At 37.4% G+C, this 13,598-nt stretch overlaps 1 protein-coding gene across 2 annotated transcripts; it reads right to left on the bottom strand.

Moving 5' to 3' along the window:
* Positions 1-324: 324 nt before the first annotated feature.
* Positions 325-11,817, bottom strand: LOC114246447 (pickpocket protein 28). 2 transcript variants are annotated; one of them, XM_089738344.1, is made up of 10 exons: positions 10,814-11,816; positions 9,082-9,288; positions 8,338-8,512; positions 8,006-8,148; positions 6,863-6,989; positions 6,394-6,543; positions 5,200-5,389; positions 3,164-3,350; positions 2,161-2,267; positions 325-1,234 (listed from the first exon to the last, which is right to left on the bottom strand). In XM_089738344.1, the coding sequence occupies exons 1-10, from the start codon at positions 10,987-10,989 to the stop codon at positions 1,110-1,112; spliced, it is 1,587 nt and encodes a 528-aa protein (XP_089594470.1). In that variant the 5' UTR covers positions 10,990-11,816; the 3' UTR covers positions 325-1,109. The 2 variants fall into 2 exon arrangements, with proteins under 2 accessions (XP_089594470.1, XP_028034767.2); XM_028178966.2 differs by lacking the exon at positions 2,161-2,267 and having other exon boundaries at positions 1,132-1,234; positions 10,814-11,817.
* Between the last annotated feature and the right edge of the window lie 1,781 nt (positions 11,818-13,598).

Raw genomic sequence — 13,598 nt, 5'->3', positions numbered from 1 at the left:
CATTATGTATGTGTATGTGGTGAGTGAAAATTAGATCGGGAGCCCGTTGAGTTTCTCGCCGGATATTCTCAGTGGGTCGCGATTCCGATCCGGTAGTAGATTCATTCGCGAAGCAGCCACTCTTGAGTTGTTAGGTCTCCCTTGGAGACGCTCAGGTAGTTGTGAGCAAATCCCGTCCCTTCTGGCTGAGCCCTTGTTGGCCCACCTGTCCATGTGAAGATGGAAAGGCCTACGGGTCACCAGTAAGCCCTCAATCATAAAAAAAAAGTAGATCGGGAGGATCCGAAATAGCGTGTAAGTCCTTGTGACATTTTATTACAGTACCAGTTACAGACAATACGTGAACTTTTGTTGGATCGTTATTAACAAAATAAGATAAATAAGAATGCTTGTTTTTTGTTTAGTTTTTCTTATATATTAGCTAGTTTAATATTATAAGCATTATTACATAATGTGTTCAACTTAATTACTTTTCTATAACATTTTTATGCCTGTTTAATTAATTTTCCAATTTATGTAGTTACTATAGGTAATCTAATTTATGTAATGTATTATAAGTAGACGTCTTACAATAGGCTACAATAGGAGTACAATATGAATAGTACCCAGAATACTTAAGATTATATTTCTTACTTCTTCTTCTTTTGTCGTCGTCGTGGCCTAAAGGATAAGACGTCCGGTGCATTCGTATCTAGCGATGCACCGATGTTCGAATCCCGCAGGCGGGTACCAATTTTTCTAATGAAATACGTACTTAACAATTGTTCACGATTGACTTCCACGGTGAAGGAATAACATCGTGTAATAAAAATCAAACCTGCAAAATTATAATTTGCGTAATTACTGGTGGTAGGACCTCTTGTGAGTTCGCACGGGTAGGTTCCACCGCCCCGCCTATTTCTGCCGTGAAGCAGTAATGCGTTTCGGTTTGAAGGGTGGGTGGGGCAGCCGTTGTAACTATACTGAGACCTTAGAACTTATATCTCAAGGTGGGTGGCGCATTTACGTTGTAGATGTCTATGGGCTCCAGTAACCACTTAATATCAGGTGGGCTGTGAGCTCGTCCACCCATCTAAGCAATAACAAAAAAAAAAAAAAAATTCAAATTTCTATTTAGCAATGTTGTAGGCGTTTGTAACAACAATTGTAAAACGAACGACAAAGTAGTAAAACACTTCAACAATGGCAAAAAGAGAAAACCCTAAAAGAAAACCGCAGAATCCACCGATGTTACCTGTTAAATAAAAAAAAACATTGAAAAAAATCATCTAATAAAATACTTACTTTTAACCGCAGTGTTTGTAAACGGCAGAGTTTGTAATCCAGAACGTGCTTTCAGAGACATAAGATAGTTAACTACCTAATTGCCTACCTATTTAGTAGGTTTTCAAACAAATCCAACAATAGCAGGGACTAGATGATAGCAGGATTGAGAAAAAAAAGCAGGCAAACAGAGATAACGAGAGGGAGAGAGTAAAATTAAGCTTTAATATTTTAATACGATGCCTATGTATTGTCTTAAAACGGAAGTGTACTAATCGCAAAATGTAAATAGAACACATAAAATCTATGGATTACCATGGCCCTTACACTTACATCATTTACAGAGATACGGAAGCTCGTTTATGCACCTAGGAAACAGTTATCCAAATATAAAATCATAGATAGCCTTCTCAAACATATCTATTATAGTCGAACAGTCTCCCATCACTACTACTAAGAATAATGAAGATGTTCTAGATATTGTGGATTATACTATTTTCAAATTAGATTTCAATAAATTATAATACAACTTGCAGTTAAACTTACTCTAGATTTCTATGAGACGAATCACAGCGTTTTATTCAGATTCACTTTATATTGTTTACTTGAAGCTTTTTGTTTGGGCTTAAGTAATTGGGAATACCTATTGAGAGTCTTGATCAAGCTTACCATAGCCGGCTAGCCAATACAGTATACCTAGTTTAATATTTAAGCAGCGATTACTGATAAGTGTAACGGCGCGTAGCGGTTGCGTTTAACATGCTATTTTTCTAGTACTTTTACGTTTTAACGTTATAGCGTACTCTACGTTATAACGTTACTATTAACGTTAAGAATACGTAGCTAGTGCAAGTACTACGTATAACCGAGATTAGTAAAAAAAAGCAATGTTCTTACTTAATATTTCGAACCAATACGAAACGACATCAAGGCGATCCAAGGTCCCGGTGGGTGCAGAATGATAAATGCTAACTAGGATTTTTCCGGTGATGTTTATTTTGTCACTGAAACAAAGTAATTTCCAACTGCTTAAAGTTTGTGATAGGTGCCTATAGTTAACACCAATTGTAATATTATTCAATGAATAAAATATGGTTATTGTGAGCTTATTTGATTTAGTGCATGTATCGCTATCAATTTGAATTGAAATAAAATCAGTAGTAGGTAGTTCCGGAAGGTCAACTTCTTTACATCCAAAATAAATAAGTAGTCTACAGAGCTTGCCTCCAATTAGCGTAATCTGAATATACAATCTAGGCGGCCATGGACCAGAGTTATAAGATCGAAGCTGTGATCGTGGTGAATGATATTATTTTCGAGAACCATTGGCCATATCAAAATTTATAAAATTAATCGTCTGCATTATCAATTGCCTGTGTTCTGATCGAACTTGCGTTATTAATTGAACTAAAATGCACTTGATATACGAATTTTGAGAACTGACGTTTTGAGCAGATCATTGGTTCTAGTTGCCTTAAGCACGTCATTACGGATCCTCCCGATCCATTAACGGTGCTTTTAGGTACCTCATGCCTCAAGCACCGATCACCGTCATCGCCGAACCCGTCGCTTGCGAAGAAGGGCTCGACGAGTAAATTAACTCAGACACAGCCCACTGAATTTCTCGCCGGATCTTCTTAGTGGGTCGCATTTCCGATCCGGTGGTAGATTCTGCGAAGCACTGACATTGCTAGGGCCAGTGTTAGCAACAATCCGGTTTGAGCCCCGTGAGCTCACCTACACGTCAAGGAGAAGCTGAAATAGCCTCTCATGGCTATCAGTACAGGTGGAAAAATAAAAAATAAAAAAAAGGTTCTAGTAGAATGACAGAGTAACGGTCTCTGTTCCACTAGTTAAAATTGAGTCCGGTCGAACTAGAGTAGATTATATTTTTACTTACAACATATCACTCCTGAATGGTACAAAGTGCTCTTCAATTGTATTTATAGATATCTTGTAAGATTTGGCATAGTGCTGTATAGGTTCACAATCGGGTAGGCAATTGGGACAGAAAAGGGAATCTTCCACTTCCGTTTCAAGTCCGCGAAGATCCTGGGCGTCATTTGGGTACAAGTAGAGAAGTTTTTCTGGACAAATAATTTATTATTATTATGCTGAAAAAAATTATTAACCAGTTACCACAATTCTTGTAGGAAGTGGTTTCCCCGTTGAAGGCTTAGCGGCCACAGGGGATGATGCCGTGCCGCGCTACCTGTATAGCACAATTGATATTGAAAAGTTACCGGTTGGCGGTTTATCGCGTTCCGATTTCACAGGCTGATTATGGTTTAGTGGGGCATCCCGGAACACCAGGGGCACCGCCTGGGCGGCCTAAAGGGCAACAAAAGGCACCATAATTCTAGACGCTCCTATTCGAAGGGTCCTGTAACATACTGGTGGTAGGACCTCTTGTGTTGACGGGTAGGTAACATCACCCCGCCTATTTCTGCCGTGAAGCAGTAATGCGTTTCGGTTTGAAGGGTGGGGCAGCCGTTGTAACTATACTGAGATCTTAGAACTTACATCTCAAGGTGGGTGGCGCATTTAGGTTGTAAATGTCTATGGGCTCCAGTAACCACTTAACAGCAGGTGGGCTGTGAGCTCGTCCACCGACCTAAGCAATAAAAAAAAGAGTTGGAACGCGAACGAGTTTTAAAGGACAATGCCCATTTTCTATGGGCGTTTGGGCCCCTAAAAAAAGTTGTCGGGTGATGATGATTTTAACTTAATTTGATAGACAAAGAAATATCGTTTCATATTCAGAAAACGATTTTTATATTCTCACCCAGGTTTAAGAGAAATCTGTTTTTCTCTGCAGCTAAAATTAAGTTGTTAATTGTTTTCTTCGAAATCAATAATCGCTCTCATCATTATTTACAGTATTAAATAAGTTAATTGTGGTTAATGTTGCTAGAAATAAGCCCTTACGTACATTTTATTATTATTATATCCTCATAATAATAATAATAAAATGAAATGAAATCCGGAAGCCGGCAACGATATTGTTGTTGTTGTTTTTAAATTCGCCAACAAGCAGGCAAAGAGCGTAGCCTATACAGCCTAGTCTGTCGTAGTTATATTTTTTATATACTTTTTATGTTAATAAAAATCCGGTGTATTTCTTTTTATTGCTTTTTGGGAGTTTTAACGTCAACTTGATGAATAGCACATTGAGTGAGCGTGAATTTCCGGAGACCTTTTATCTTGAAAAAAAAAACAGTCACTGCTATGTTAGCCACAGTTTTATTCCAATGCCTCAATAATCGTGAACAACGATTATTGACGTTTAATACACAAAACAACACCCAATTTGTATATTATACATCACAATAAGCTATTAAAAAAACATTAAAATAAAACTTCAAGTGACGCTTCACTCGGGTTGCTGCCAAAACCCTCTGATCATATTATATAATAAGAATAGAGTAATGGTAGGCCATTGAGATTTTTACTAATGGAATCATTAATATCTAAAATATTAAATAATTCATGGTTTTAAGTAATAATTATTATTACAATGCATAAATAGTGAATTGAACAACAATAAACCAAAAAGTCTGTGAATTATAACCATTAGCTATTTTTTTTAATTTGTTGTTCAAGTCAGACAACTCTTTCGTTTGTCAGCATATAGGTTTACTATAAGGCTGTATGGGCTAATTTTCCCTTTGTCTATTGGTGAATTTAAAAACTATGGCACTCAGTTTTGGGATGTTATCAAATAAGTAATTTATTTTTTTGTAAAACAATGCCAGGGTGAAAGAAATGTTGATACATAAACTAAACAACATGAAAAAATAAGGCATAGTTTTTCAAGTACAAATAGTTTTGTCATGAAGTTGGCCCACTTTTGGGCATTGTCCTTTGTCCGTAGATATTTCCTATTACTAAAATATATTTATACATTTTTAACGGTTAGAGCAAATGTTTACTCACCCCTATATTTATTAAGGCATTTTAAATCTTCTAGTGTACATGTACGTGCCCTATCTTTACCGGGCAAAAAGTAAGGGGTGCATTTACAAAGCGACTGTATGGACTTGATGCGACAGTTAATTATACAATAGTTGTAAGTATAAGTTTTCCTGTGTGAAGAACCGTTCTCGTCTTGGAAAAAGCACTTTCTCTAAAATTTAATGTAAAATATTTATTAGTTAATTTTTTTGAACGCCACTTTTGGTACTCCCATTCTTTTATAAGAATACAAAAAAATTAATAAACTGTCTTCCGTTCTGTTAAATTTTTGTGGTTTTTAAATAATAATGTATTTAGTTTAAAAAAATGATGTCGTAGAGTTCTTTTCTCGGAAAAGAGAGATGTCGTAGAGTTCTTTTCTTTGCACGGAAGGATGGTAGCAATCTCGAGAGGCTCATTGTGACTGTCGTAGCGCAGCCCAATACGTTAGTCCGACCAGATCCGCACCGCTCTTGATTCCACGTTTCACAACGCCCTCCACACCGCCAGAGACAAGAATAGATGGAGAAAGATCGTGCGTGCGAAGGTGATACAAAAGGGTGGTCACGACCCTCAGCAGTGAGGAATATGATGCAAGGAGGAGTAGAGTTCTTTTCAGGACTGTGACTTTTCTTTGAAACCATTGATAGAGACTGCAGGTTTGGAAATTCAACAAGTATATTTTGATGACAATTCAATTAAAATACCTGTATGTGACCCAAGAGATTTTTAGTCATTTTAAAACGTTAATAGCGTAATGTCAGCTTGAAAACTCGCACGGGTCGATACCGCCCCATCCATTTCTACAGGGAAGCTACATTTTTTTCCCTAGCTATTCGCTGGTAGCCTAAAAGGCTATTCTATCTTCGGCTTCGCGGACGGGAACGGGAAATCAATCAAAAGTTGAAGTATCGGTTTGAAGGCTCATATCCACTAACAGTATATCGTCGCTATTGACGCTGAGGATTTTGTTTGAAATTCAATTAGTTGTTGATAGTTGAAGTATTTTTTTATTGCCTTTGTAGACAGACGAGCATACGGCCCACCTGATGGTGAGTGGTTACCGTCGCCCATGGACTTCAGCAATGCCAGGGGCAGAGCCAAGCCGCTGCCTACCAATACGATAGACGAAACGAAGCCGTGTTAATATTGTGAATTCAGTAAGTAATAACTTACAATCCGAACAGGATATTTCCGGACCTCGGCAGCAGCTCTTTGTTGTATAGAAGATAGTTCAATGAATTCTGCTCTGTCAGGCTCCACTATGCGATAAATCACTTTGCCCCCGCTAAAATCGGCGAAATGACCGGGGGAAAACAGGAAAACCTACATGAGAAATTGTTATTTGAAAATATGTAGTATTCTTTCATAGAGCTCCGTGGCCCAATGTCAAAAAACGTTATTTCGATCTGTCTGCTTATACGTCATAGTCATTTTTCTCGGGGACTTTTGGCACTACGTGAAGGACATTAAGGGGGAACTTTATATAAGTAATATACGTAGCTCTAAGGATAACTAGTCAGATTAGCCTATCTTGTTTGAAGCGAGTCTCTTTTGATTATGAGGTCAAATTATTTTCGGTAAGTATCCTAATATTCAAGTCGAGTGGCCTGGATGTTTACTTGGAAGTGAATGAAATACTTACATCAAACCCTCGTATGTTGTTTACGGTATAGGCGTAGTCATCAATCATCGGGTCAAGAACCAAACGTAGTCCATAGAGTGCTCCCGGTACGGACTGCCGTTTGACGTCCTTGTTAGCTGAATTCGGACTATAACACACATTCACATTTCACAACACAAATCACTATAACATTTCACTAAATATGCATTACGTCAATTAAATAAAACCCCCTACTTTTGCCTGCCCTGCCTACTTTTTTTTTCCTACCTAAGCTGATTGAGAGGCTATATCAGCGTAACCTTAACTAGTAGGTGAGCTCACGGGGCTCAAACCGGAGTGTTGCTAACACTGACCCTGGCAAGAGCAGTGCTTCGCAGAATCTACCACCGGATCAGAAACGCAATCCACTGAGAAGATCCGGCGAGAAACTCAGTGGGCTGTCTGTGGGTTAATTCGCTCGTCGAGCCCTTCGACGCAAGCGACGGGCTCGACGAGGACGGTGACCGGTATATGCCTACTCGTGTTCGACCGATGATAAAAATTCGAACATAAAGTAATCTAAAAAAAAAATTTTGTTAAAGAAAATAGAAAAGGCACCTAAGTTTTTTTATTTATTTTATTTATACGATTTCATATATTTATTTGGATAATACTAAAGTTCGCTACAGAAACTAAACTAAGAAAGAAACTAAAATATAAATAATAAATAGGTATAATAGATATATAAATAAAATAGATACTATTTTCAAAATCCTCTCGCAGGTCTGCTGGAAGAGACTTCTTAAAGAAATAAGCAGTGCCTTTGTACATAATTTTCCTATTACTGTGTACTATGTCTTCTTTTTTGTGTGTACATAAATAAATAAATAAAAATAGAATGACAAACAGGCTTTGATGATTTTTCAGTTCTTGATTCACCTGCTGCCATTGAAGTCTCAAGAGACTACTACAACTTAAACAAGCTTACTTTGAAACACAATACCTTGATATCAGCGGCAGATAACACAGTGGCGCATAAAATTCATTAATTTTTTCTACCTCTATCGACGCTAATTCATTTGAAGAAGATGTTTTTACTACCCTAAGCTAGACAGGAGCTAGCTCAGGAATACAAAGCGTAAATGCGATTATAATTATTAAGCAGTCCAATAATCTTATACATACTCATCGACAGAGTCTTCCTGAATATAGTTGAATATACAACAATGTCCCCTGACCGTCAATTGGACGTCAAAATTAGTTTTGCAATTAACTTCTTCGCTGTCCCATCCGCATCTGAGTAGCATTTCGTCGCATTTCGGAGCCAACTGTAATGCAAGCGCTTTGGTAATCTTAAGTAGCGATCGTGTTACGTTTACGGCTGTCACTTACTAGAATTAAACAATACATATTTGTTTATTCTATACGAGATCATGCTTAGAATTGTTTAGGGTTTTATCTCTAAAATAATTAGGCAACAGTAAAGTTTGTCAAAAAATTCATTTGCTAATACAAACCTTTTGCATGACTTCCGATGTATTTTGTGAATAGAAATCTTTGAGCGTTATTATATCCAAAAAGGGGTGATTCCTTAAGATATCATCATACGAATAATCTAGAAGGCGGCCATATTGTAAAAAGAAACGTTCAACTTCCTCTATTGTTTCGTTATTTAACGCCATGCTCCTATGCCTGGTTGTTAAATTTTAAAATTTATATATGTCTTTCTATTTTATTAAATACTTAAGCCGTATTTTGATAGCTTTCAAAAGCTGGTGGTTAGTAATTACCACATTTATTATGCAAGCCGCTGCTTATCACTAAGCCTTATTTTAAAAGAAATAGATAGTAAGCAGTCAAAGTGGAGTGATTTGTATTAAGTACAATTGCAAGGTTCAATTGTTTTCTTGTTAAATGGATTATTGATTATCTATAGTTTTGTTACAGTACCCGGCCATAAATATTGCGCATCGACCTTTGGAAAGAAGCATTCGGCTAATTTCGGCTTCGTAGAGTATTATCTCTGTCGCACGAAACACTAAACTAACCGTCCGATTGCACGATTTACAAACGTCACATATAGGTAACCAAAGGTCTATATGCAATATTAAACACCGGGTAATGTAAATGAAATATGATATGAGGGTTAATCAGCAGCGTGAATATTTAATGAATGTGTGAATGTTTACTTTTGAATTATAAAATAATTCCTTTTTTATAATTTGAAATTCTTCCTACTTAATTGCTATACCAAAACTTACATTATCTGAGAAAATTCTTTCAAAGCCTTTCTGCTTATTCTGTTCGTATTACAAAAGGCTACAGCAGGAAAGTTAATTTTTGATATGGGATAGGTAGAAGACTCCATGCTGATAACCAGCGGTTTTGTCAATATCTCAAACCATGTGTGGTGGAGATAGTAAAACATCGCGCTCATCATTACGACAAAAACTCCAATCCAGAGAAGTCTGAAAATTAGAGATCCATAATTTGTAGTTGCTTCGATAGGCAGACAAGCATAATGCCCATCTGAATTGATAATTTTTTTTTTTTTTTTATTGCTTAGATTTGTGGACGAGCTCACAGCCCACCTGGTGTTAAGTGGTTACTGGAGCTCATAGACATCTACAACGTAAATGCGCCACACACCTTGAGATATAGTTCTAAGGTCTCAGTATTGTCACAACGGCTGCCCCACCCTTCAAACCGAAACGTATTACTGCTTCACGGCAGAAATAGGCGGGGCGGTGGTACCTACCCGTGCGGACTCACAAGAGGTCCTACCACCAGTAAAACTTACCTTACCTTAACTTACCTTGAAACACGAACCGGAGTATGAATCGTGTTCGATGAGAGACAACGCCGTTATTTCACGGGTTCTAACCATGATTTTTTTGGTTTTATAGAACAGGCTAAAGGTATTCTCTGCTGAATGCCACAGTATACCGAGACTGATCAATTAAGCAATTGAAATATTTAAATAAATGAGCTTCAACCAGGATGATGGTTATACAAGTGGATTTAATTATATGCTTAGTAAACACAATGTGTTTTTAAATGGTCCTGATTTTTTTTCTAAACGAGACGTTGAGTTCCAGTAATAGTATCTAAAAACAAACCAGAAAGAGGGTAGACCGATTTCTTTGCTTCCAAGGTCCTACCTGCAGTCGTCAGTCTACCTGGGATTCCGATCCGGTGGTAGATTCATCGAAGCACTGCTCTGGCTAGGATCAGCGTTAGCAATTCTCTCAGGTTGAACTTGTGAGCTCATCTACCGGTCCGTGAATAATAAGAATAGCCCCTTAGGCCATCAACGATTAGGTAGGGAAAAAACGTGATCATGGCGATTGCAATAGCATTATAATAATGAGAGCTCGAATTTTTTTAAATAATAACCCTTAAAATAATAGTATTTATGATATTGATAGCCGCGAAAGCTTAAAACGATATGCATGTTTGCTTCATGGTCACAATAGGTCTTGTACTTTTAGTATTGAAGCTTTTTTAATCTCCAGCACATATTATATTGAAATTTCGTACTGGTTTATGTAAATTTATCTTTCCTAACGTTGACTGTTGAAGGTGACTGATCTGTGTGCTTAGTACGACTTTCTTAACGTTCTCGATAACATAAAAGTTAACCCAATTTTGTATGCAGTTGGAACAGCGCCCCTAGCGACAAACGTAGGCAAACGATCCCATTCCATACAAATATGAGCTAACTTTTACGCTATCGAGAATGTTAAAAACTCGCACTAAGCCCACTGTAGTATTTTCGGTAATCTCTCGCGGTAAAGCATGTATGAAAGAGATTGCTTCTTTTTTTTTTAAGCGATTTTGTGACCTAGTAATTAAGGCTTTTTGGTCAATGGGATTAAATATATTGCTTGATTGTTGGATTTGCACAGATTAATTAAGTGCTCGAGCTAACCGATATTGATGTATCTCGAGTAGAATATTATAATCTTGTGAAATAAAAATTAGCAATCTAACCGTTCTCTCCATCCGATGTTGGGGCTACAGATCTCCTTGATACCACCAATAGAAGACTCTTTTACATATTCCTTCAAAACTTTAACAAAACTTCTTCTCATTAGCGTCTCTAGATTGATCTGTCTGGTATTCGATGGTCTTTTCCGCTTTTTCTGCCACACATTGTTGTGTTGCATTGTGAATGTCCCTGGTGTCAATGGTGACTTTAAATTTGTTCTTACGTGCACGGTGACAATCTAAGCGTGTTTTTAATTCAATTTGCAGGGTGCCGTATGCTTAAATAATGAACGATATATGTACATACATGGTTGAGTTCACGACTCTCTGGTTATTGGGGGCCATAGACATCACAACGTGAATACCAGCAACCACTCTAAGACATGAGGTCAGAGTATTGATTGTATGAATGTCTATTCTATAATATTTTTTGTTTGTATAACATCTGTTTGTCTTTAGATTTCTTGCATTTCATTAAAATTTATCTAAAAGCAACAAATAAGGCGATGGCAATATAACGTATGCGTTTCTCGTTTATTTTTTTAAAATAAAAAGTAATTATGGGGTTTTACTTCACGCCTAAATTAGACAGCCCACAGGTAGCGGCTTACAATTTATTTAATTTTTGACCACAGAGCTCTCATTATGAGCAATTGCGGCATTAATGTGTAATTTAAAGTGTTGCAAAATTACGTGGCATCCAACAATACCTTGTTTTTGGGCTTAAGTAAAAGTGGGAGTACAATGAATGTCTGAGCGCGCAAAATCCCAGTTTGAATTAGGCGGTTGAGCTCGCATACAATCAGGCTACCGCAGATTGAAATCACAACAGGGTAATAATAGGTCTCCTCGTATTGGAACTGTATTTTAGTGATTCCACCTTAAAACCAGAGGAACGTGGAACACACAATTGTTTTGCGACCGAAAATAGACAGCAATATATGGTAGTAAGTTGAGTTCACCATCACTGTCTTTTACCACAATCTGTCCCTTTTTCAGGGCTTCATCAATATATCTTTTATTTTTGCCTTCTTTCAATTTGTTGGTTCGAGGCTATTATCGTTCAAAGATACCGACCTTAATCTTTTAACATGCGGCTTTACTCGCGTTAGCTTGAGTGGAAATATGCCTTGCAAAACGTCCTTTTTTGTGGTTAGAAACTACCTTAAGCTTTTTACTGAATTGATTACGCATATGCATGGTTTTATTATGATCGGTTGAGAAGTTAAGACGTGAAAGCGTAACATAATAAAACACACTATTGTTAATTTTGCTAAACGTGGCCCATGGCTTTAGCCGCGCCTAATTTGTAGGTAATTCAGAAAGAATGAAACACGTTGCAGTTGTCTGGTGTCAGATAGTGGTGGTTATTTTTTTTTTCTCACTATACTCGTTCTTGAACTATCAGTCGATTTGTACTTGAATCATTTGTACGTAAAATCACGAACTAGCGAGCACACTGTCGCCTTTATTATAGCCGTTAATATCCGGCGTTGCCCGGGTCATTGCAATCAATATATATAAAAATGAATTGCTGTTCGTTAGTCTCGCTAATAATCGAGAATCGCTGGACCGATTTGGCTAATTTTGTTTTGAATTATTTGTGGAAGTCCATAGAAGGTTTAAAAGGTAGACTACTCCCCAAATCCTGATCACGCAGGAGTCAGTCACCGTCGACGCCCTAGATGTTCTTACAGATCCATCAGATTCAATAGCTCTTGCATTAGACGCTTTCAGCCCTAACACTAGGAGCAGACTTAGGGACCCCGGTAATCGTACTCGTCGAACTCGGCAAAGATTCCAGGTGCGACCTAACCCGCCCGACATCAGCCCGCTGAGTATCTCGCCAGATCTTCTCAGCGGGTCGCGATTCCGATCCGGTAGTAGATTCATTCGCGAAGCAGCTGTTCTTCAATTGTTAGGTCTCATTTGGGGATGATCGGGTAGTTGTTAGCAAATTCCACTCCTCCTGGTTGAGCTTGTCCTCGCCCACCTGTATTAGTGAAACTGGAAAGGCCTACGGGCCACCAGTAATTGAACCATTGAAGGATCAATCTCAAGAAAGGATGAATTCGTAAATCTTTAGAAAGTAGCAAAGTATTATTTTGGCTTTTATGGCATTATCAAACATGTCTGAACTACAATCACCTAAAAAACAACAGATATGGCTTAAGTTGACAATACTGAACCATGAAAATTGCATGTTTTAAAGCAGTTCAATCGCAATAAATAATAAAACATAGAGTTAATAAGCGGATATTGTGTACACGAGCCTGTTTTGTGAACACATTAGTTTGTTTGGAGAATTATTTTTAATATGATATTATGATTTATGTACTTACTAGAATGTATTCAAGATTTGATAAGTAGCTGATAAGTGGTAGTTTTAACCTAGCCTTACGAACTGTTATCTCAGATTCTTTTTTTAATTACCGAGACAAAAAAAAAAAACTTTCTTCAACTTCTTAATCACTGTTCAACAATATTGTCATTTACATTGTGTATGTGTGTGCATTTGCATTCAAGTGTATTTTTTATTTACGTTCATGAATTTGTATGGGTATATTAACATTTGTATTACTGTGCCTTAATTGACATGTAGGTCATCTACACACACATAGCTCAATTATAATTTTATTTTTATTTTTTTTAAGGGCTATTCCAACTTCACGCGTACCGGTAGATGAGCTCACGGGCTCAAGCTAAGGGAACTGGTAACACTAGTAAGAGCAGTGCTTCGCTGAATCTACTATTATGGGCTAGTTCACACATCGAAGGACGGTGACTG

Source organism: Bombyx mandarina, chromosome 25, assembly GCF_030267445.1.
Source record: "Bombyx mandarina strain Sakado chromosome 25, ASM3026744v2".
Taxonomy (NCBI): Eukaryota; Metazoa; Arthropoda; class Insecta; order Lepidoptera; family Bombycidae; genus Bombyx; species Bombyx mandarina.
This window is presented reverse-complemented; position numbering and strand designations above follow the sequence as displayed.